The 25,916-nt window shown below is 28.9% G+C and overlaps 1 protein-coding gene across 1 annotated transcript; it reads right to left on the reverse strand.

Moving 5' to 3' along the window:
- Positions 1–496: 496 nt before the first annotated feature.
- On the reverse strand, positions 497–8,263 carry LOC136076304 (uncharacterized). Its single transcript, XM_065789779.1, has 6 exons — positions 8,116–8,263; positions 6,437–6,770; positions 6,202–6,277; positions 5,629–6,081; positions 978–1,196; positions 497–532 (listed from the first exon to the last, which is right to left on the reverse strand). The coding sequence occupies exons 1-6, from the start codon at positions 8,261–8,263 to the stop codon at positions 497–499; spliced, it is 1,266 nt and encodes a 421-aa protein (XP_065645851.1).
- Positions 8,264–25,916: the final 17,653 nt, after the last annotated feature.

A 25,916-nucleotide genomic window follows, 5' to 3' on the forward strand; every position in this document is an offset into this window, starting at 1 on the left:
TGAGATTTTTTATCATATTTTAACTTATTTTTTGAAATTATGCAGAACCGAAATACTGTATTGAAAAATGATATCGGTATTGGATGCACTACTGTAGATATATTTCATAACCCAATTTGTTAATTATACCAGCGAAATGTTATAAATTTGTTTTTGTATTGTGTTCTAATTTGGTAAAACTCCAAAAAACACATTAATGACACTTTTGAGGAAGGTTAAATTAATAAGCCATTATAAAATTTGTGGGTTATCAAAGTCACCCTCAAAGAAGGGGTGAGATTCATAATATTTTGGATATAAAAATAATACAGTAAAACAAAAAAAAAATTTTTAATGGAATCCTATATAGGAGAGGTATGTTACATCAGAAAAAAAAACTAAGAGTAGAATGTTTTACCAAAGAGTTATTGTGCAAAAATGCCCAAAACCGTTTCAAAGTCACACCATTTGACGGTAATGATAACATTATTATTTTTTCTAAATTTATTTGTAAAGACTATAATTGCGCTATATGTAAAACATTTTTCCTTACCTATTAAAAAACACAGATACAATACATAAAAAAAATTTAAATCGAACAAAAGCAACTACAGGCCAATCAGTATATTACCTAGCATATCTAAGGTATATGAAAAGTGTACGTATCAGGATATAACAGCTTCTTTTGAAAGCTATTATATCCTATCCAGCATATTCAGTTGTTACACGGATTTGTCATATGGAGTTCCACAAAGTTCAATATTCTGACAACTGTTTTGAAAATTTTTTTATGTGATTTATTTCTTTTTCTTCCCAACGTCGACATTGCTGGGTATGCAGATGACAATACTCTATATTGTACAAGAAAAGACGCTACATCGGTAATTGCCAATCTTCAAAAATCCACAAACCAATTGTTAAAATGGTTTGAAAATAATGGTATGAAAGCAAACTAAATAAACATAATTTTTTTTTTTAGAAAATAGCAAAACACTAACCATCGTAGTTGCTGCAATTTCAGAGGGCTTTTTAACCATTTTTAACATTTTTCCAGGCACTCGAGTAAGTCCATCTGCTAAGTTGAACTCCGAGGCCACAAGTTTGATATCCTCTCTGAATTCGCCCACATTATTCGTCCACAATATTTGCCCACAATATTCGTAATAGTCTGAAGTTGTCTTCTTATCAGTATTTTCTTTGAAGCTTTTTTCTTTATTCTGTATTTTCCAGTGAAAGCACAGAGACCCTATGAAATATGGTAAATAATAACGCTCCTAAGGAACGTCGTTCTTCAGATAATATAAACATGCTTAATTTTTTCCAATAAAAAGTATCATGTGTTGCAGAAATTGATACTCAACCAAGAGCCACTATTCCAATCATACCCATTATGTAACAAAAACCGAAAAATCCATACGCACTGTATTCCCAGTGTTAGCCAAACTCGAATTGCCGCATATTTGCGGCAATTCGAGTTTGGCTAACACCTTTGCATTGTTGTCGTTGTCCATTCAAAGTTACCACGCTAACAGTTTTTTTTATCTTTGTCACACTTTAAAAATAGTTGTTTATAATCACATCCTGAAGAACACCGTAAATGTCCAAGCGTATGATAGGTAACTCTATTACTGATTGATTAGGGAGACTAGCTGGCGTACATTTCTTCATCTTCACTTTGTTTTTAGGACACACTTTTGATCTGTTCATACTCTTGACACGAGTTACACAGCACTTCACTTGTCTCACGTCTTCTACCTAATTTGTATTATTCCTTCTTAGATAACAACTTTCGCAAAATGATTAGGGAGTCTGCACTCATAGCATAGTTATTGTGTTTGATCTCCTTGCGACATGGGATCAATACGACCTTTTATTTTTATGGATTCAATTGCAGCAACAGCAAATATTTTGTTCCTCCCATTGTTTTGTTGCTCAATCATAAGTGCTCTTGCTCGTGGAAGAGCACCTATTGGTTGGGCTCGAAATATTCCGGCCAGATATAATTAGCAATAAATCGAGAAATACTTAACGAATTAATTAATTCCAAATTTTTTTATATTGACGTTTTATATGTATATATTTAATTTTATTTTTTTTATACTGATACTATCAGTTCATCAGTCCAGAATGAGTAAACAATTGAACAATCAAAAATAAGTGAAATTTTCTTCAAAATCCAATCTATTCACATTCTAAAATTGCAAAATTGTCAAAAGTCGCTAAATTATCAGTTGGAGACATATTACGGTGATACAGGGAGGCTCAGACTATCAAAAGAAAAAGAGGGAATGGAAGAATAAAAGAATTTTTTAAAAAAACAAAGTGAATTTGATCATCCGATCAATTACAACAAATCCATACCAATCTCAAAGAGATCACGCCAAAAAGTTCGAATGCAATCGTTTCCTTTCAGAAAAGTACTCATGAGCAGCGGTTTTAAGACTTACACCAAGAAAAAAATTCCTAAGCGAACAATTGATGGGGAATTCAAATTAACTCTTCGCGCAATAAAGGTTGTCAAACTTTTCAACCGAGAAAATTTATGCATTATTGAGGACGATGAAACGTACTGCAAAAAGGACTTCTCACAGTTGCGCGGCCATTAATATTATTATCAGTCAAAAGGTGTCTATGTCAGCATCAAATTTAAATATATTCAGACAGAAAAGTTTTCTCCAAAGGTCCTCTTGTGGCAAGTGATTTGCTTTTGTGATCTTAAGAGTGCTCCATTCGTCACTCGAAAGACTTTGACATCTGATTTGTACATCACAGAATGTCTTCAGATTCGTCTTTTGCCATTTATTTACAAACACAGCAAGGAAGTTATATTTTGGCCGGATTTAGCAAAGATCCACTGCTCTAAGAAGACAATGGAGAGGTAAAATCAAAATGGCATCAAAATGTCCCGAAAAATGCGAATCCTCTGAACTGCCCAGAGCAACGCGTAATCGAGAGCTACTATGCACTTGTAAAAGGAATCTTGTTGGAAAGCAACAAATCAGCAAAAGATGACAAAGAGTTTAAGAAAAAATAGATAGCAGCATCCAAAATGGTCACTAAAAGCTATATCCAGGCCATGATGGCATCTACTTTAAAAAATTACATAACTTTCGAAGCCTCCTTTAAAGTCTGTACAAACTGATTAAAAACTTTAAATGATAAAATGAACTTCATGATAAAAAAATTTGAAATTAATTTGTTAAGTATTTCTCGAGTTATTGCTAACTATATCCGACCAGAAAGTTTCCATCCTAACCAATATAAGTGAGAGTTGTATGTTGTAATATTGTCAATACGAAAACTTGATCTCAGTATCGGTCAAAATACTTCAATGGGCCCAGAAAGAAGACACACGCAGTTGCCTTTTCTGATATTCCACCATATAGTGTCGATATACAGTGCAGTTCCTCCAAATAAACATTAACTATCCATGCCTAAGCTTTTTTGTAACAAACTGCTCGTAGGCTGTAAATGCGTCAAAGGCAAATGCTTTCAGCAAAGCCTCCTTTATTCTGTCGGAAAATGTTTGTTAGTTTTGAGTATAGACTGCACTCGCACCATAAGTGAGATGGAATTAAACCACGCTTGCCAGATTGGTTACGTCAATTAGTTTGTAACTAATAATTGATTGTTAATCATTCCCACCAAACTCTGAAATTAACTTTGAATAAATTTTAGTCGACATTTTGATTTTGTAGTTTCATAAAAAATACGATTGCTATCCATTTTTTCCCCATACCCAGAGTACGTTAGGGACCCTGAGTACGATTCAAGGAACTTTTTTTTTTTTTTTTTAATTGTTGTTCCGGAAAAGTATTTTATAGAAAAGGTACTAGTACCTAGTAGTAGAAGGCCCTTTTCTGATGAACAGTATGCTGTTCTTGAGAAAAGAGTCTCAAACTCAAACTTTTCCCCAGGCCCCAGCAAACCGCGGAGCGGCGCTGATATTTAATATATATATATATATATATATATATATATATATATATGTAAATATATATATATATATATATATATAAATATACACATATGTATATATATATATATATATATATATATATATATATATATATATATATATATATATATATATATATATATATATATATATATTAGTAGAAAATCACTTAACAAAAATTTTTTCCATTCAACACTGTGTTTCATCAACAAAGATCCATCAGAAATGGATGATCAAATTAATAAAACTTCAATTTATACCAAAAGTTAAATTCAGAAAGTTGCAAATGTCTTAACTACTGTAAATTTTCACACATTTGTGGAATTTGCTGACACTATTATAAAAAGAATTCTTTAGAAATGATTACTTATGCTATTATATTATAGGCATAACAGATGATGAATGGAAAAAACGTTTTGCCAATCATAAGCAATCTTTTAAGAATAAAAAGTATTCAAAAGACACCATGCTGTCAAAATATATATGGGAACTAAAAGAAAAAAATATTGATAATTTTATACTGAATTGGTCTATCCTTAAAACAGCGCCTGCATATAACAATATTTCTAAAAAATACATACTATGCCTTCAAGAAAAATTTGAAATAATTACACATGCAAATCAAGAATGCTTATTAAACAAAAGATCGAAATTAATTTCTAAATGTAGGCACGAAAATAAGTTTCTCCTAAAAAACTATAAAAATAAATGAGTTCAAATAATATTTACATTAACTACCCTTAAAAAAACATTAAAAAAAAAAAAAATAGCATAAGTAATCATTTCTAAAGAATTCTTTTTATAATAGTGTCAGCAAATTCCACAAATGTGTGAAAATTTACAGTAGTTAAGACATTTGCAACTTCCTGAAATTAATTTTTGGTATAAACTGAAGTTTTATTAATTTGATCATCCATTTCTGATGAATCCTTGTTGATAAAACACAGTGTTAAATGGAAAAAATTTTTGTTAAGCGATTTTCTACTAATATATAATTGCTCTGTTCTTTTAAGAACATTGAGCACTCTATTGTGTAGAATACTTTTTAAAGTTGTTTAAATATATATATATATATATATATATATTTATATATATATATATATATATATATATATATATATATATATATATATATATATATATATATATATATATAATATATAATCCTTCATGCTCAAAAACCGTTTATTCATGTTGATTTCTCCCCGAACATCAATACTTTGAATTTCCCTTCTTTTTTTATGTTTTCCTGATCATGCAGTTCAGTTGTTGTTTTTTTTATTTTATATTATTTAATTTTCTGCCAACCGTTTTTGTTCCTTAACTCCCTTCTTTACTTAAATCTAATACTAAACAGTGTTACTTGTCTAAAAAAAAGCCACTGTCAGGGGGTTTTCCAAAATTGGGTTCAAAAAATGTTTCAACCGATTTTTATAAATCCATGATATATTCGTTAAAAATAGAGCAAAAATAGTTTACAAAATATTTTTTTAAGAATCCGAAGTCAAATGGAAATTTGCCGACATACATGCGCAGTATTCTAACGTAACCAAAATAACCTTTCGAAATAGCCAATGCCGGAAAATGAAATGATGAAATCAATGAAAATCATGAAAATCAATTTAAATTTATTATTAGTATTAGTTTCTGCTGTGACTGGTATTGCTACCAGTTTCAGATGGGAGTCAAACCATCGCGAGACTCAGCTTTGAAAGCTGAGTCTCGTGATGGTTTGACTCGCATCGATCAAGTCTTGCTTTAAATGAATTTATTGAAATAGCTTTGACAACAGTTTCTGGCAGTGCATTCCAGTAATTTGCAGCTCGATTAAGTAAAATGTTTTCTCTGTATTTATGTTTCAAAAAGTCTTTTGAATATTTTAGGATATGGCCACGAGTACAATTTGATTTAAAGGAATGATTTTCTGTAAATTCAATTTTATCGTAACCATTGAAAATTTTATACAGTTGTATTATGTCCCCTCGTTGTCTTCTTTTAACAAGTGAGGGCATTCTAAGACAAGCTAGACGATCTTCATAGCATAATTTATTGATTTGAGGTATTAATTTAGTGGCACGACGTTGTACTTTTTCTAAAAAGACAATATCTTGTTTTTGATAAGGAGCCCATACGGGTACAGCAAACTCAAGAAATGGTCAAATGAAAGAAAGATATAGAGATTTTAGCAGTTGTGCATCAAATTGAACTAACGATATCTTTATAATGCCCAGCATGCGATTTGCTTTGCTTGCACTCGATAATACCGGATTTTTCCATTTCAAGTTATCTGAAAAAATCACTCCTAGGTCTCTTTCAGAATCCGATGTATTGAGTTTACAACTATTTATATAAAATGGATATCGCTTATTTTTAAAGCCATAGTGCATAACTAAACACTTTTCAATATTAAAATTAAGTAACCAGTCTTGTGTCCAAGCATATGCAGAGTTCAAATCGCATTGTAGTTTATTATGTAACTCATCAGAAGAACTAATTTACATGATTTTGGTGTCATCAGCATACAATTTTGAATTATTTTTTAGAGACTCAGGAAGATCATTTATATAGAGTATAAACAGTAGTGGACCCAATACTGAGCCTTGAGGAACTCTACTGTACACCTCGGCCCAAGTTGAAACATAATCTTCCATAACGACTCTCTGCCTTCTATTAGACAAGAAAGCTTGAAACCAATTAAGCGCCAGGCCACTAATACCATATGCTTTAAGTTTCGAGATAAGCCTTTGATGTGGAACAGTATCAAATGCTTTTGCAAAATCAAGTAAAACTACATCAACAGGAACTCCTTGATCAACGTTTCTTGTAATATAATCTAAAGTTTCAAGTAAATTTATTTAAATTTTATTGTCATTAAAAAAATAAAAAATGCTTTACCTGATTTTGCATGCCAGTTTTTTTTTATCAGCTTTTAAATAAATTTTTATTTTCTAACTGCTTTTTGAAGTCAACTTAACTAGTGACAATTTTAATGTTTGACACCTTTATTAGATTGATGAAGTTTTTAAAAGTCTCCTCAAGTCAAGGTGAAGATTGAAATGAGTGTTATTATTGGTAATATATTTCAACGTGTAACAAGTGGCCGGTGACATTTTTGAGAATTATTGATCATTATCTCTTTTCGAGTTATTTCTTCTTTATGGAACCAGAAAAGTAAAGTTATTTTTTTTTTTTAATATAAAAAAAATTGCTCAGTTGACCGAATAAACATATTTTTTACACCGAGTTCATCGAATAGAGAAAATAGGGCGGCCAATATGGATTTTTTTATGCCCAAATATGTCTAATTCGTATTTGCTTTAATTCTTATATGAATTGGTCAACAACATTGGGTGTTATAACTTGCACGTTTTAATGCGCAACTCGGTATTGGTAACCATTTTTTAACACGGGTTGAATAGGGTTAAAAGACTACCTGTCCAAGTCATAACCGTCAGTAGATGTATGTAAATTCCGCTGCATGTTCTACCTAATACTCAGTCAATGTATGCACAGTGTACATACCTTTCATGGCCGACAAACACCACCTTTTTTCTCTAATATATTTATATATTTATTATATATTTTTATATTTTAAGTAAATATTTTTTGCTACGTGTATAAGGGTAATTCCATGTCAAATCACCAGAAAAAACAAAAAAATGTCACCCTACGTTTTGGATTTTGCTAAATTTTTTATATGTTATAGGTTTATGAAAATTAGAAAAATCTGAAAGTTGGAACCTCCAACTCCTAATCGTTCTTAAGATATTCAGGATTCCATTTTCTTATTTATGCTGACTAAGCATATTTTGCAAAACGCTTTTTTTGTCATTTGTTAAACCTCGCCCACATCCGCACTAAAATTGCTGTTGACAGGCTATTAATAGACTTATACTGCTGCACTATGCATCATTAGATAGTTTAGCCATTCAGCTACAAAAATAAGCAGGCTATTCTAACCTTTTCGGAGTGTTTGGAATTAACATTAAAAACTGTACTGTGTGTCAAAAGCAATGATCTTGCCCACTTGAACTCAATCTCGCCATGTTGATTTAAAGTCGCCCACTGAGTAACTTTAAAAATGAACTTATACTCGCCGAGGGCAACGTTATAAAAAGGTGGGTGAGATTAAATTTGTAAGCTCAAAGTGCACCATTTTAATTGTAAAAGTAAAAAACCATGGGGTTTTATTCCTGGTTTTACTCCAATAACAACTTTTCCAGAGATTCTGTCTCTCAGTGTTATACGTGGCACATTGTACAATATTTCTGCCTTACGCACTGAAAATGATGGCTCTGATCTGACATGCTTAATTGCACTTATCATATTTTCTTGACTTCATTTCAGGAATTTACCCAGTTTCTTAACACTGACTGACTGATCAATGGAATGATTTGAATCATTGACACAAGTTAAAGAAACATTAAGTGGAGGTAGCTGTTTTCTTTGACAAATGTCAAGAGCACTACTCTCAGATGTTGAAGGAGTTATACCATCATGAAGAACAGTGTATTATAACATATTGTAGCCTCTGTTACAGAAACAGTCTCTCCAACCAGATCTACATGCTCCACCTATTGTTTTAACCATGGTTTTTTTCAAGACAAGACCTAGATAATTTATATTGTAGTATGAATGTCATATTAATTTGATAAATTGTATAAAATTTACAAGAGCTATAATTATTAACACATGGTGAAAACCATGTTAGTATTTGTAACCTAACTATAACCCTAGAACTTCTCATTACTTAATTTACGATGAAGTGTATAAGAATTTAGCTAAGTAATTACAAAAGCCTTTTGAAGAAAAACATTCATATTATGCATAAAATGAGTTTTGTATCTAATGACTTAGTTATTAATGCTTTTATTTAGTTATAAAAACAATGGTTTTTATAACTAAATAAAAAAATTGATAATTTTACATTGGCACTTTACATTTTTATTGTTAAATAATGCGTGTTAAAAGCTTATATACTTACAAAGTTCCTTTGTTTAGCTCTTTATTGATTAATAGTTTGTTTTGTTTTTTAACAGATTTACTATTTAAATTTCAATTATTTTTTAAATATGTCATCCAAATTTAATCAAAAAGTAATGGGGGTCACGGCGAAAGTTTTTTTGTTGTTAAAACTACTGGTAGCGAAAGAGTTAAATCTCTGCTATTTGTCTTAATATAACATGCTGCATCTATTCTCGCCCACCCGGGCGAGAATAGATGCAGCATGTTATATTAAGACAAATAGCAGAGATTTAACTCTTTCGCTACCAGTAGTTTTAACAAAAAAATGCATTGGGCGTTAATATATTCAAGTGTGCAAGACTGAGTTAATTTGGTAGGTTGAGCAGTAAACAATTTTATGCATACCTTAATTCTACCATTTCAAACGATTGTAAATGTTATTACAATTAGAGAATAAACTGTGGAGAAAAAAATAAAATTATAATCTAAAATGAACAATAACTAATTAACTTAGTAGAGTTGCATTAGCTGGTTTGAATTAGGCTAATTAGGTAGCAAAAAACTTACCAAATATCAACAAACTTTCTTTAAGAGTTCTTTATTTACGGTTCCTCTGAGCTGAGGTCGGTTGTTTTGATGTTGATAAAGGCTGGCATGCTTCTCTAAATAAATGTCTTTGTGATGATGTAACGTGTGTGTTAACGGACATATAAGCAATCAAAGATGGTGGGCAAGATTGAGTGATGAGCGAAATAACATTAAGTTACCCTTTTGATTTTTTGTCTTTTATAAATGCAGCTTTTAATTTCCTCATTGCTTCTGTTTAGATTTCATTATGCTGAAAATATTAATTTCCTGTTACTCTTGTATGTTTACTCTATTAATTAACGAATGTTTTATGATAACTATATGATTGGTAAATAAAATTTAATTTAACTACTTTTCCATCATGTATACGAGGTAATTTAATTACTTTTCAATCAAGTATACGAAGTCATATAATGACACATCTATACAAATGAAGTGTATAAATAACTTTTCATATCCTAAATAATGGGAATGGTGAATTTTATTTTTAAAAAGCATTAATTTAATTAAATCTTTGAAAATAAATTTTTTGGAACAGGAACAAGCAACAAAACTTTAAAAAACTAAATCGCTCATCCCTTTTTTCACTTCTTCCCCCTTCCACCCTAGCCTAAAAAAAATTGATAATTGCCTTTACAAGTTCAAAGAAAAAAAATTTAGGAGGGGGTCGGGCTCGGTAAAAATGCCTAATAGCTCCCCCTGACCTTGTGCCCATCTCAGATACAAAAAAATTAAAATTAATGTATAAAGTTATTATTGAACTCAAAATGACTTCGAAAATAACTTTTTACCACTTAAAATTAAGATATAGGTAATTTTGTCATAAATAAGTTAGTAACAAATTGCACCATATTCAGCATATAAATAAGCATTGCACAAAAGGCTGTATTTAGAAAAGACAAAAAAAGCAATAATATTTTTTGCTTTAAAAGTGATGTTTTTAAAAATGATGTACCTATATTTTTAAAAAAATTATCAAGGTGACATCACCATTTTGACCTACAAAGTACCGCAAAATATATGCCTTTGTTATTTAATTTACACGTAGTTAAGGTGCTCTAACTCTTTTTTAACTAACTTTTTTTAATATGATACTTAAATCCGCCATGTAAAACATTGTCTATGTACTAAATTTCAGGTCAATACCTCATTTTGTTCGTTAAATATTGCTATTTAATGACAAGGAAGCATTTTGCAAAATATGCAGAGTCAGCATAAATAAGAAAATTGAAACCTGAATATCTCAAGAACAGTAAGAAGTTGGAGGTTCCAACTTTTAGATTATTTAATTTCATAAACCCTATAATATATAAAAAAATTAGCAAAATCCAAAACGTGGGGTCACATGAGCCTTATGATTTGACATGGAATGACTCATTATTTAATTAGACTGTTAAATAATAATTTCACAGTAAACTTTTGTAAGTAAGTGCCCTGCGTCTTTTTTGTTTAATGGAATTTTAGTACACAACTTTTGTTTTACTAAGCAAGACTTGAAATCAAAAAAATTAACAAAAAACTCTGTTATAGTTTTAAAAGTTCATCTTCCGCAATCGGTAAAAAATTATTGTGGTTTTATATTGCGTAAAAATGTAATTGTGAAAAACAAATTAAATCGTAAATAAATAATATTTACGCTACTAAACAAATAAGTAAAAAAATATCTCTTAAAGGTTTTTTTCTTCTTGGTACCACACGCATTGAGCTGAAAATGCCTCCTTTTTTAAATTCAAAATCATACGAATTAACTTTATGTCTTTGTAAAAGTATTTCAGCAACCTTTGTTTTTACTCTTTGGGGCATTATGATGCCAATTAAGGTAATAATGCCCCAGTGGCATGCAGTCGTGTCGCGACACACTTGGTGGCCCATATTTCATAAAATGCCCAGGCCCCTCAACGTAGAAATAGTGGTTACGGCTCTGCGAATCGATTCGTGAACCAAGTATCGCATCGAATCGAGATTCAATTCGAAAAAAATAATTCGAGTTTTTTGAAGCATTGGTTTTTTTAATACCCAACGTGAATATGCTACTGAAATGTATATATTTGTCCCTGATCTAAGGGAAGAGGGTGGCAGTAATCAAAAATAATTGTAATACCGCTTTTAAACAAACGCTGAAAAAATAATGCGGGCAAATATAAATATTTCAAAAAAACTTTTTGTTTTTGGGAATAAAAAAGCTTTTAATAGGATTTCTTCATATTGCTGATTCAATTCGTGATTCGATTCGATACGCGAATTAAGACCTGCTTCGATTCGAGATTCGATACAAAACTAAAAATGCCGATTCGCAGGGCCCTAATATATATATATATATATATATATATATATATATATATATATATACATATATATATATATATATATATATATATATATATATATAGACACACACACACACACACACACACACACACACACAGAGAGAGATATATAGATCTCTATATACATATATATATATATATATATATATATATATATATATATATATATATATATATATATATATATATACATATATATATATATATATATATATATATAGACACACACACACACATACACACACACACACACACACACACACACACACACACACACACAGAGATATATAGATCTCTATATACATATATATATATATATATATATATATATATATATATATATATATATATATATATATATATATATATATATACATATATATATATATATATATATATATATAGACACACACACACACATAGAGAGAGACACTCATACACATACACACACACACACACACACAGAGAGAGAGATATATAGATCTCTATATACATATATATATATATATATATATATATATATATATATATATATATATATATATATATATATATATATATATATGTATATATATATATATATATATATATATATATATATATATATATATATATATATTTTGTAAGGAGTTTAACGTCCATCGTTCCAAAATAATGTGGCTTAGACGGTTTTCCATAATATCAATTCCTAAGAAAATGATATTAAAAGATATTTCGAAGCAAATTTTACAACTGGATGCAGTCAACATATTAAGTGGGAAGATCCTTCTTTAAATAAGCAAGTTTCTCATTATGTAATAAATTTATTAATCTAATTAATTTTTTTTAATATTTGTTTAATTTTATTGGTTTATACTCATTTGTCCGTTAATTTCTTTCTGTAAAGACTTTCATTTTTTAAATATTAATTCGAGAGTTTTAATTGTAAAATTTATCTTTTGAAAATGTAGTATGTAACTTGACATGTTTCGTATGCAAACTACGAAACATGTCAAGATTAAAAAATATCGTTTTATTTTAAAAAAAATATATATTTATTTTCGTATATAATTTTAGTCGTAGTTTTACCTTAATGATAAAGAAAGTCTACACCAAAATGATGTTAATAACAACCTTGTCAGCCACATTTTCAAAGAAAAACATTGAATTGCTAATATTCCCCACTTGAAAATAGTTTGTATTTTACGTAAATATTAAACTTAACTCAGTTTTAAAATTCAAATTTAATTGATATTAGCTATTTATATATGCGCTATTAATAGAAGTTTGTTTTGACATTATGACGCATTAATCAATATGTTCAATGGCATTTGACGAGTTTTTTATATAAAAAAACTCGTCAAATTAAACTCGAGTTTATTTAATATAAAAGATTAACATTCCCACCAAATCCAGTTTTCGCCATAATATTTTTGATTTTTGTGTTTAAAGAAAAAAATTTTAACATTCATGATTAAATTTTTTAATTTTTTTGCCATAGCCGCAGCCGAAGCAGCTTCTTAAATATATTTTTTTAAAAGAGTTTACGCACCAACGCGTCAACTAAATCTTGCGCTAACTTGTTCAAACTGTTTGCAACATGGCTTGCAAAAAAATTCTGACGTTCTGGATAACCTTTGATAAGTTGGGGTTTTAAACATCGGCTATTTATCCTTATATCAGGCCCGTAGCCAGAATTTTTTAAAAGGGAGCACTTTTTTAAAAGGCGCTAAAAACATAATGAAATTAACAAAAATATTTTATTGAGTCCCTTTATTCTGGAAACCTCTTTATGATTTTTTATTAATTTTATTAAATAAAATCATTTTATTTTTAAGACCCATATGTCTTGCCCTTGATACAGCGCTGTACTAACTAAATTTTTGAATATATATTAAAATAGTTATTATTTTAGTAAACATTCTAATGCAATATTTTAGGGGTGCAATAAAGGGATAGAACGTGCTCCTCTTTCTCCCCTGCCTAAGGGCCTGTAAGTTATATGTTGAGTTTAATAAGAAAGTCTGTACTTGTGGAATATAAAATTCAATATCTTCTAAGCGACGAGCAATCTTGTATTGCAGTATAAGGTCACTTCGAATTCTGCGTTCTTCGAGTGTAGTTAAGCCAAGTGTTTTTAATCTTTGGTTGTAACTAAACTGTTTAATTAACAATATTGTTTTCGTTGCGCGTTGCTAAACACGTTCAAGAAGGGCAATTTCTGATTTGAGATGTGGAGACCAGGCTTACACGTAAACTCTAGATGCGGTCGAACTTATAGCTATTTTTTACACCGTTGATGTCTGCCATGGTGTAGATTTGTGTATATTTGTTTTTGCGACAACCAACGTACACTACTTTGCACTTTTCAACGTTGAAGTACATAAGCTAGTTGCGCGATCAATTTATAGCGCTGTCGATGTCCGCTTGTAGTTTTTATAATCATACGAAGACTGATTAGTATCGATAATTCCTATAATCTTGGTATCATCAGCGTACAATTTGGTCAATGCAAGTCATTGACAAAGAACAGTGGTCCGAGAACTGATCCTTGAGGGACGCCGCTTGTCACCCTTTTCCACTATAACGTTTGTTCTCCAATGACAATTTGTTATTGTCTATTAGCTAGCAAAGCAATGATCCAGTTTAAAAGCTGATCTCGATTTCCATAGGCATGAATCTTATGAAGAAGTTGTTTGTGTGGCACTGTCTCGAATGCTTTGGCAAATTGTTTCAACCTGAGGTCCACGGTAAGTTGCCGGAATTAAATCAGGTTTGTAAGGGAGCCATTGTGATCTACAAATCAGTGTTGAGACTTTGAAATTTGTGTAATTCACAGTGCTTCATAATCTGCTCTTTGATAATTCTCTCCATCAGCTTGCACGGTACAGAGATGAAAGACACCGGGCTGTAGTTAAAAGCTTTAAACTTGTTTCTTTTCTTATGTTGATAAAACTAGACAATTTCAATTACAAGAAACTCCATTATCCTTGTATGTTAGTTTGCTTTTGCACATAACTATAAGAAAACGATCACTTATTGATAAGCTATTTCATTTTGATTTAAGAAAGATCGTTTATGATTGTCTACTTGCATTGACAACTGAACTGGGCAATGAATTGTGCAATCAATATAATGTGGATCAAGTTGTGTTTCCTCTGAAACTGCTTTAACAACTATTTACTGTTGAAGTGGTCAATAATATTGACCACAACCCCACAGCAACAACACACACAAAGTTGTTTTGGCTTATTAAATTTTGTTAGCTCCTGTAAACGTGTTATTCAGATTGTTAAGCATAATTTTAAAAAAGTAACTCCGCCAAAGCTGGTCCACAAACCAGGTGTAAAAGTAGTATGGATTTCAATTATATATAGCAATTTGAATTGCGTGTGCAAAACATTAAATTTGTTTATAAAATTTAAAATAAAAAGGTAGCAACCTACCCACTTATTGCATCATTGAGGCACCGTCAGTCTCAATGCGCAAAATATCATTATGAATATTTAATTGACAAGTTTTGAGCTTCTTTTCCAACAAATTACACCACCCTCAGACGCAAATTGGCCATTAATACAAGTCAGTCCCAAATTCCAAACATGACATCCAGTTCTATGTTCGTTAACATCCATAAAACGCCAATTCCGAGAAGAAGTCCACTCGTCAAGTGTGACACTGAAATAACCTTTTTCTTTTTTTGGCAACTTACTTCGGCAATTATTGACTGACGAACTTTTTCGCTGAAGTCCATTCAACAACCTTCTGAATACTGGTTGGTGATTTAGGAGCATCAAATGCACGCATTATTAAACATTTTCTTAAAGTAGTACAAAAAGAAGTTCAAAAATCACAAAACAATAAAGCAACCATTCTAGATATTACTGCAGCAAAACTTTTGTCTACTTTTGAATTATAAATATCTTTTAAAGTTTTGCTTTCTCTATTTAAAGTTTTGCTCGCAAATGGGTATGCATTAACATCTTTAATATCTACTTACACTGTATGCACTTCGCCACTTGATTTTTTGTCCCTCGTTAAAAATAATTCCACACCAAACTTGATGAGTTCTCTTTGGATACTTCTATAAAAATTTCTTCTTGCTGATCCGACATCATAGGGGTTAAAATTAAGTATACACAATAAGTGTATGAAACTTTAAAACCGATAAAACTTACCTAATATGCTTTGAACTTGGCTTAAATAATAAATATTTAAGCTCAACAAAACAAAAATTTAAACTCGAAAAAAGCAATGGACATAAAAATCGGAATAATCCAGAATTCGATTTGTTTCCATTCTGGAATTCCAAATTTAATATAAACAAATGAATTTCGTTATTACGGAAATTTCAAAATTCGGATTTAGATTCCCTAAATGAAACTCACTGCATATTGAGTACGCTCTGTGAATACATCCATCGAATATTGCTTTTAAAATTTTGATTGGAATGTGGTTTGATTTAAATATTGGTAGTTACATCTTTCCTGTAAACTTTGAACTCATATTTTCCTTTTGTATTATTAATTATAGTTATATTAAGAAAGTTTAGTGTCTTAATTTTGTTTTCAATTCCTATATTATATTTAAAAAAAGAACGTTGACTGTTAAGATTTGCTTGGAATTGTACTGCTTGTTTTAAGTTAAAAAACCTAGCATGACTATCATCTACGTACCTATGAAACGATTTAATAACAAGCAAAGGATTTATTGTCATTGCCATTTTAATTGCGTTTTCCTCATAGTGTTGTAAAACAGGTTCAGCTAAAATAACTATAAAAGACAATCCAATAAGGCCTTAATTATCTAACACATGAATATCACCGTTCCACATAAAATAACAACGAAACAAACAAAGTTCTATCAGTTGTTTTGTTTCAGATATAGTGAGTTTAGCTAAGTTTTTGTAAGAAATGTTTTTATTTAATTGATCCAAAAGTATTAAGGTTTTTAATGGAATGATGGGTATAAGTTAGCAATATCAGGAGATACAAAAACATCAATGCTTTCAAATAAACGGTGTGATTAATTTAGACAACGGACAATACGTGAAAAAAAATTTTGGGACTCAATTTTTTCTTGTTTACGTTAAAGAAGCCAATAGCAAGCTGACGTCAAAAACAAATTTTTTGTCGTAAGTTAACAGTGATAATTTTTTATTATTATATCATATGATGATGATGATGGTGGCTATATTCCGGCGAAAATTTAATAAGTATCGAGAGAATTTGTATTATCTGAGATTTTAAGGTAGCATAGGGTAAACGATTGATTAAATGGCCGTAGTCGCTTTTTCAACCACAAAAATTTTCATAACATTTTAATTACTCGATGAAATACTTTTAAAAATTTACAGACGACGAATTTATTATTCTAGATTTATTTTTACCAACTATAATGGTAAAAATTGATAACATTTCTCACTTTGTAATGCGATTTATTTTTTGGCCGTAAAAATGTATGTTTTGGCTTTAAAAAAATGTTTTATTCGGTCGTAAACATACCAAATGTATATTTTAAAATCATTCAATCCAACAGTCCTTAAGTTGTAAAAACTATAGACTTTTACGCTAATTAACATTTTTATCACTAACAATAGCTTTTATAGTAACGAATGAAAAATTAGCTGAACAAAAAATAACAATCATAAAGAAAGTTATTTCAGACATTACGCCTCCATTTAGACGTTATTACAAGAAATGCCTAATAAGTTCTTATTAAGGACAACGCAATGCAACATTTTCATACGTCGAAATATTTTTTTTCAGCCAAACCCAAAAGTATGTCCTATAAATTCATTAGTTGTGACCTATAAAGTTAACCAAATCTATTAGTCATGGTCACAAAATAAAGAGGGAAGTAGGGGCTTTAAAATCTGCTCTCAAAAATTGATAAAATATTGATAATATAAATCGTGTTTTTTTCTTCCAACCATAATTTGAAGTTGAAAAAATGTGCGATTCTCAAAAATATATATTTTACCCTATTTAGAAATGTTATCAATTCAAATAAATTAATTGAACTGATAAATGGGACAATAAATTAACTATCCCAATTCAAATTTCATTTTGATAAAAAAATTTTACTGAAAAAACGTTTTTTTTTAAAGAAATTAATAAATATTTAATAGATCTTTAACATAGCAGTTTTTCTCATAATAAGAATCTTTATAATTAAATATCTCCATTGTGTTTTCTCTTCACAGCAAATAATAAAAAACTAAGCTGAAACATGATTTATCCTCGACAGTTCCTATAAATCTTCGTCGATATGTTTATGAACTTACTCCAACCGAAACATCATTTGGAGGAGCTCTGATTTATATTTCTGATAAACTAATTTATAAACCTAGAAATGATTTACTTATGTATAAACCCCAATTCCTAGAGTCTATATTTGTTGAAATCATTTTCCCTAAAGAGTCTAAAATCATAGTAGGATGTATTTATCGTCATCCTAATATGGATATTGATGAATTTAATGTTTCATATCTAGCTTTTTTATTGGAAAAACTTTCTCTTGACCAGAATAAAACCATTTTTGTAACTTTAATATAGATCTTATTAAAGCAAACTCAGATAGTTCCATTGCGGACTATTTGAATATCATTGCCTCAAATAACTTCCTTCCTTTTATATCTCTACCGACAAGAGTTACAAATCACTCAAGAACCTTAATTGATAATATATTTTCCAACTCAGTTTCTAAAATTGTTTTTTTCCGGCAATCTAACTATTAGAATATCGGATCATTTGACAGTTTCTAATTTATCCATCTTTTAAAAGCAAAAAATTAATTCTCGTAAAAGCAATATTTTCTTAGAAATTTCAAGAAACTTGATAGTAATGAATTCAGGAATAATTTTTAAAAAATAAACTGGAATAAAGAAATTTAATTTTTTAATGGTAATACGAACAAATCGTATGACGACTTTTTCAGTAGCTTTAACTCTCTTCTAAGACAAACATGCACCGCTAAAAAAACTGAGTAATCGTCAATTAACTCGGAGCCTTAAACCATGGATTACTTCAGCAATCTTGACCTCAAAAAAAATGTAATATGATATTTAATAAATTTCTCAAAGCAAAAAACCTAAATGACAAACTTAACCTTGAAAAAACTTTACTGAAATCGCTAATGATTGGTTTTCATCGTATATTTAAAATAGAACCCAGTTTGTCTCCATTAATGGGTTTAATTCCTCAAATAAAGTTATCGAATATGGTGTCCCCCAGGGTTCTTTTCTTGGGCCTTTACTGTTTTTAATATATATAAACGGCTTGTCTTACTCTATAAATATTTCCGTTGTTTGCCATTTCGCTGATGATACCAATCTTCTATGCATAAATAAACCACTTACACAGCTTTGTAAAAAAGTAAATTCAGATCTCCATCATTTGTGACATTGGTTAAATAGTAATCGTATATTTCTAAATATCAATAAACTGAATTCATTATTTTTCACCCTCCAAAAAAAAAAACTGATAATGATAAAGTCAAAATTAAAATTAACGGTAAAAGACTTTTCCCATCTGAATATATGAAGTATCTGGGAATATTTCTTGACAAAAACCTATCTTGGTACTACCAAATGATTCAATAAATCTCCCTCGAGCCAATAGTATGTTATCTTTAATACGACACTATGTTCCCCAAAATACTCTAATATCAATATACTATTCCGTGTTCTCCACCAATCTAAGCCATTTTTGCGTTGTTTGGGGTCGACATGGAAGTTTTCTATTAAGTTGTATAAACAGTTTGCAACGTACTTCCATCAGAATTATGACATTTTCAATCAAATATCTAAAACAGGTTTTGTGGAAACAAACAGGAGTTTTGAGAGATTTAATCTAATATCTAAAACAGATTTTCTGTATTAAAAATTCTAAAATTTCAAGATCTTATAAAGCTTTATAACTTTCTTTTTGTGTTGGATTTCCTCCAAAATAATCTACCAAATTCGTTTACTAATTTTTTTTATTAAAACAAGTAATACACATAAATATCATACTCGTAATACTAAATATAGTAATTTGCACCCTTCTTTTTTCAATACTGTCAAATATGGCAAGCTCTCCATAAAACATCAATGTATTTCTCACTGGAGCCAATTAATACCTTTTATAAAAAAAAAGATTTTAGCTAAATGCCCTTGTGGTACTAACTTTCTTCCTCTCAATAGAATCTTAAGAAATTTTTATCTGAGCATATATTTAGCAAATATAAATGATATCTTTTATTATTATTCCTTCAATATATTATTGTATTAACTTTACTTTTTTTTATATATTATTTTTCTTAATTTTGTTACTACTACTAATTTTATTATCGTTATTACTATTATTATTAATATATCTTTGTTTTTGTTACCTTATCAGTATCATCTATAGTGATAATCATAGTAGTTTTGTAGTTGCAGTAGCTTTATCATTATTGTTATAACTATTTTTGTAATTGTTTATTTTATAATAATTAACTAAACTATAATAATAATTATTTATTATTGCGCTATCATCAAATATAATTTTTTTTACGGCTGTTATATTGCAGTAATTATTCGCAATATTATTAATACATATTATTATTATTATTACTATTATAATTTTTAAATTAATATTTCTATTTTTATTTTTATAATTATTATTAACTGCAACTCTTCTATGTTTTTATTTTTATTTTTTTGTTGCTGTTTATCTTCCCTTCCTTTTTTATTTTGTTTCTTTTAGGTGTCACTCCATTGACTAGTTTTTAACTGTATGAGTGACACCTAACCTTTTAACTATATGAGTGACACCTATATGTAAATTTATCATTTATCATTGTAAAAGTTCATTATTTATGGTGAAATAAATGGAAAAAAAAAGACTTTAAAGTTAAAAAGACTTTGTCGAACAAGTTGGTCGTCTTGAGTGGACGCATTCTATGCTATAAAATATAGGTATGTTGATATTCCTAAAGGAATTACAAGATTTTGCCTAAGAAAGTCAAAACAAGTCATAGAGGAACTTTAACATGCAACTATTATATTCTCCATGTTCGACCCAGAATTTGAATTTATTTGTAATACAGAGATATAACTGAGCATACTTTTAACTTCAAAGACACTAGCAGAAAACTTGAAAACCACTAACACGTTCGCCAACATTCGTGAAATATGGCTTTTTTATATGACCACACAAAAAGATCAGAGAATTCAAGATTTCTTTAAAGGTAAACATTTATAAATGTTTTTCATTCTATTGAAAATTTGTTCTTGACACTGATCTGTTTCAGCTACCACCACACTTCCAGGGGGCAAAAATTGGTGACTAACTTCTTCACATTTTTTCATCCTCAGCATTTAAAGAATTTATCGCATACTGAAATGAAACTTGCTGCTACCAAATTTATTGCAAAAGGTATGGTTGAAAAGTCATAGCCTAATGATGCGAATAACAACTTTGCACAAGCAAAATTTTACGAGGAGACTAATCAAGATGTATTGCAACATCTAATTAAATTAAAACTAATTAATTGAAACGAAGTGAAACTAATCACATCGATGCATCGCGATGGCAGAATTAGCAACTGTATGCGTTCTCTTTGTTACACTTCGAGTTACTATTCCAGTAACTTCGCGTGAACAATCTTTTTTAAAACTTAAGATCAACAAAACCTACCTACGGTCTACGATTTCTTGCTGGATAGGATTTTGGCAATTGAAAATAAGAAAGCTATGTTTCTGCACAAAGAAAGTCATTGGAGATTTTGGTATGAAAAAATCACGTATCGATAAATTTGCTGAGTGAAATGTTACTTCAGGAATGTTATTTGTATTGGATAGTATTCAAATTTTTACCACTATGCAATACAAATATAATTCATGAAATAACATTTCACTTAGCAAAATTATTTATTACCGTTAAAAAAACATTTCTGGTAGTTATACTGTTATTTTTTGACGGTGCACAGTGGACCAGGTGGGTATCAGGAAAAAATTCCCGCAAGATAAAATCCTACAGGCTGAGGGAGGTCATTAACCTCCAGCTCAAAGACTTTAATATGTCTATTGCAATTAGCGGATTTTGACGATCGTTGACAGTTTTTAAAACCGTCATCAAATTCGCTGCCTTTGCAATAGCGCATAACTTGACGTTTTGATATAAAATGAAATATTTATATAACTATTAAAAATAAATAAAGAAATAAATAAACTATTTTATTGATATATCCTAAATTTTAGGTAAATTTTTTTTTGGGCGGATATTATGCGGGGGGATTGTTTCTTGGGGGGATTTTATCTGGGAGATATTTTCCTAGATCCGCCAGGTGGTGGACAAACAAAAAAAAAGTTTAACATATTTAAAACCATATAATAAAATATATTCATATTATTGTATTGTATTGTTTTCAAAATTATTCTGATCAAATAATATCTTTTGAAACCATGATAATCAAATGCGGTTCTATGTACCGTAAACCGTTACTTTGAATTGCGGGGTAACTTTGAATACAAATAAATTTTTTTGTTCTTACTGTAATTATGAAAAGTAGTTATACAAAACTGTTCCACACTTAAGCATCAAAATATTAAAAATAGTTTGTATTTTGATTAGTTTCAATTTATTTATTTGTTTTGTTGCTGCTTTAATAATGATTTAAATATTTCGGATTTTTTTCTGAAATAAGTAAGCCATAATACTTCGTACAGAATTCTTCAAATACCAAAGAAAACCATTTGGGTGCTCAGTATAAAATAGTACTATGTTATTTTAATATTAATAAGTTTATGTGACCCTTGAGGGTTGTTTTTATTGAATTTTAAAACCAAACATTATGTTTTTGAATTTGTTTTGCTTTTATTGCAAAACATATTCAAATTTACCCCATTTGCAGGGTAACTTTGAATGACTAGTTAAATGAATATTATATAGAATGCTTTCGTTTTAATATTTTTTCGAATTCGGATTATGTAAGAGCCAACCATAGCCCTTTATGCATTTTATTAAATTTCAATTATTGTTAATAATGAAGGAAGGGTATATAAAATTATCTCAAAAACGATCTAAGTAACCCCGGTTTACGGTATAACAAAAAAAAATACGCGTATTTTTTAAAGTTTTTTGCATAGTTGTAGTAAACAATAACTTTTAAAACACTTTGAGTATACAATTGGCTTTGAAATAAAGAGATAAATTAAAAGCATTTATTACATATAATTTAGGGACCCTACTAGAACATTTATTAAATGCTTGAGCTAGTAAATACAATGTCTACAAACCATTAGCACAATGTGCATTGCCATAAATTTCCCCTATTAGATTTATTTTAGGGTTGTTAACCGGAAGATTTTGTACAATTCCGGAAAAAAAAACAGTCTTTTGGAAGGAGATTGAGATCGAGAAATAACTTTTTTTTCGTATTCATTATTTAAAAAAAAAAAATTAAACCGTCGATGCTCATTTCGCAAATGCTACTTCCAAAATTTAGCTTTTCGCAAGTTGCATTACGAAATAAAACTATTTTGCAACATACGAAGTTGTGCTGTTGAAAGTTGCTCTAGCGAAACGAGCACTTTCGCTACACATTTTAAAGTCTATAAAGAAAGTTTGTTCACCAGACGGATATAATTGTAAAAATTAACATCTTTATATCATAAAATATTTCTAATGAACTTTTATTTTCAGTATCATAATATATTCAACTTTTAAGGTTTTATTTTTTGAAATAATGATAAAAAACAAAATTTCTTTCGAAACGAAACGGTTTTGCACCGCAACATGCGTAAGTGTTCTTATCGGAAACAAACTTACGAAACGTGCCATAATAAATATATTCAATTATGATTTATGAATGAAACACGTATAATTAACTAAGTAACAACAATGTTAATTATTATATGATATAAATCAAGACTTTCATGATATATAAATATATATATATATATATATATATATATATATATATATATATATATATATATATATATATATATATGTAAATTATGTTGGTGTATTTTACAAATAGAGTGCTCAATGTTCTTAAATAACAGAGCAATAATTAATTAGTAAAAAACACTTATATAACTTTTATCTTCGACTTGAAGTTCCACCATTGCTGGATCATCAGAAAGAGTTACTAAATCTCAAAAAAAAATTCAATTTATAGAAAAAAAATATGTTATGTGGCCTTTTATAATTCTTTCTAAATTTTTTGTACAACTATAACTTACTTTAATGGTATTTCTGTTAAAAATGTTATGTAATTTATTAGAGAGAGGAAAATGTTTGTCTACTAATTTTAGAAAAATTTTACCTATATTTGTTGAAACATTTTTGCTGTACGGGGGGTTGAACCAAATTATTTTTCTATTTCTATTACGCTTTTTTGCAATTTTCTTTTCAAATTTTAGCTCGAAATTTTGAAAGCCACTTTTTTTAAGGGCATCTTCATAAACGCGTTTAGAGGAGTTAAAAATATTTTCATTAGAAGAGTTTTGGTTTAGCCTATTGTTAATTGAAATTGGATTTTGTTTTAGAATTTGAGGGGGATGGTTCGAATTTACATTAATATACAATAATTCGTCATTAGGTTTTTTGTAGGGCTTATAGGAACTTTCTGAGAGGTTAAATGTGACATCAAGAAAATTCACTATTTTTAAATTTATATTTACTTCAATTAGGAAGCCAAATAAATATAATAAATATAAATTTAAAAATAGTGAATTTTCTTGATGTCACATTTAACCTCTTAGCAAGTTCCCATAAGCCCTACAAAAAACCTAATGATGAATTATTGTATATTAATGTAAATTCGAACCATCCCCCTCAAATTCTAAAACAAATTCCAATTTCAATCAACAATAGGCTAAACCAAAACTCTTCTAATGAAAATATTTTTAACTCCTCTAAACGCGTTTATGAAGATGCCCTTAAAAAAAGTGGCTTTCAAAATTTCGAGCTAAAATTTGAAAAGAAAATTGCAAAAAAGCGTAATAGAAATAGAAAAATAATTTGGTTCAACCCCCCGTATAGCAAAAATGTTTCAACAAATATAGGTAAAATTTTTCTAAAATTAGTAGACAAACATTTTCCTCTCTCTAATAAATTACATAAGAAATTTTAACAGAAATGCCATTAAAGTAAGTTATAGTTGTACAAAAAATTTAGAAAGAATTATAAAAGGCCACAATTACGCATTAATTAATTAAAATAAACATATAAATGAAAAAAACACTGATTATTTTAATTGTAAACAAAAAATATATTGCCCTCTAAATGGAAAATGTCTTTCGAAAAATGTAATTTACAAGTGCATTGTTTCGTCACAAAACAACCCTGATAAACAATATATTGGCTTAACCGAGGGGGAATGGAAAAAATGTTATGCCAACCACAAACAATCGTTTAAACACAAAAAATCTTCAAAAGAGACTATGCTGACAAAATATATTTGGGATTTAAAAGAAAAAAATAAAAATTTTAATTTACAATGGTCTATTCTAAAATCTGCCCCTGCCTATAATAACATTTCCAAAAAATGTATGCTATGTTTGAAAGAAAAATTTGAAATAATTACTCATTTAAATCAATAAAATATATTAAATAAAAAGTCTGAATTAATTTCTAAATGTAGGCACGAAATTAAATACCTCTTAAAAAATTATAAAAACAAATGACCAAATTAAAGTAAGCCCATTCCAAAGAAATTTATTTCATAATTACTTTCTGTAACTTCCCGTTAACAAAAAAATATAGTAATTAAAAATTTTTATAATAATTTATAACTTCCTGTAAAATATTTTTTTCTAAAAATTGAATTTTTTTTTAGATTTAGTAACTATTTCTGATGATCCAGCAATGGTGAATCTTCAAGTTGAAGATAAAAGTTAGATATGTGTTTTTTACTAATTGATTATATATATATATATATATATATATATATATATATATATATATATATATATATATATATATATATATATATATATATATATATATATATATATATATATATATATATATATATATATATATATATATATATATATATATTTAAACAATTTTAAAAAGTATTCAACACAATAGAGTGTCTACATGTCAATGTATTTAAAAGAACAGAGCAATTATATATTAGTAGAA

Source organism: Hydra vulgaris, chromosome 02, assembly GCF_038396675.1.
Source record: "Hydra vulgaris chromosome 02, alternate assembly HydraT2T_AEP".
Taxonomy (NCBI): Eukaryota; Metazoa; Cnidaria; class Hydrozoa; order Anthoathecata; family Hydridae; genus Hydra; species Hydra vulgaris.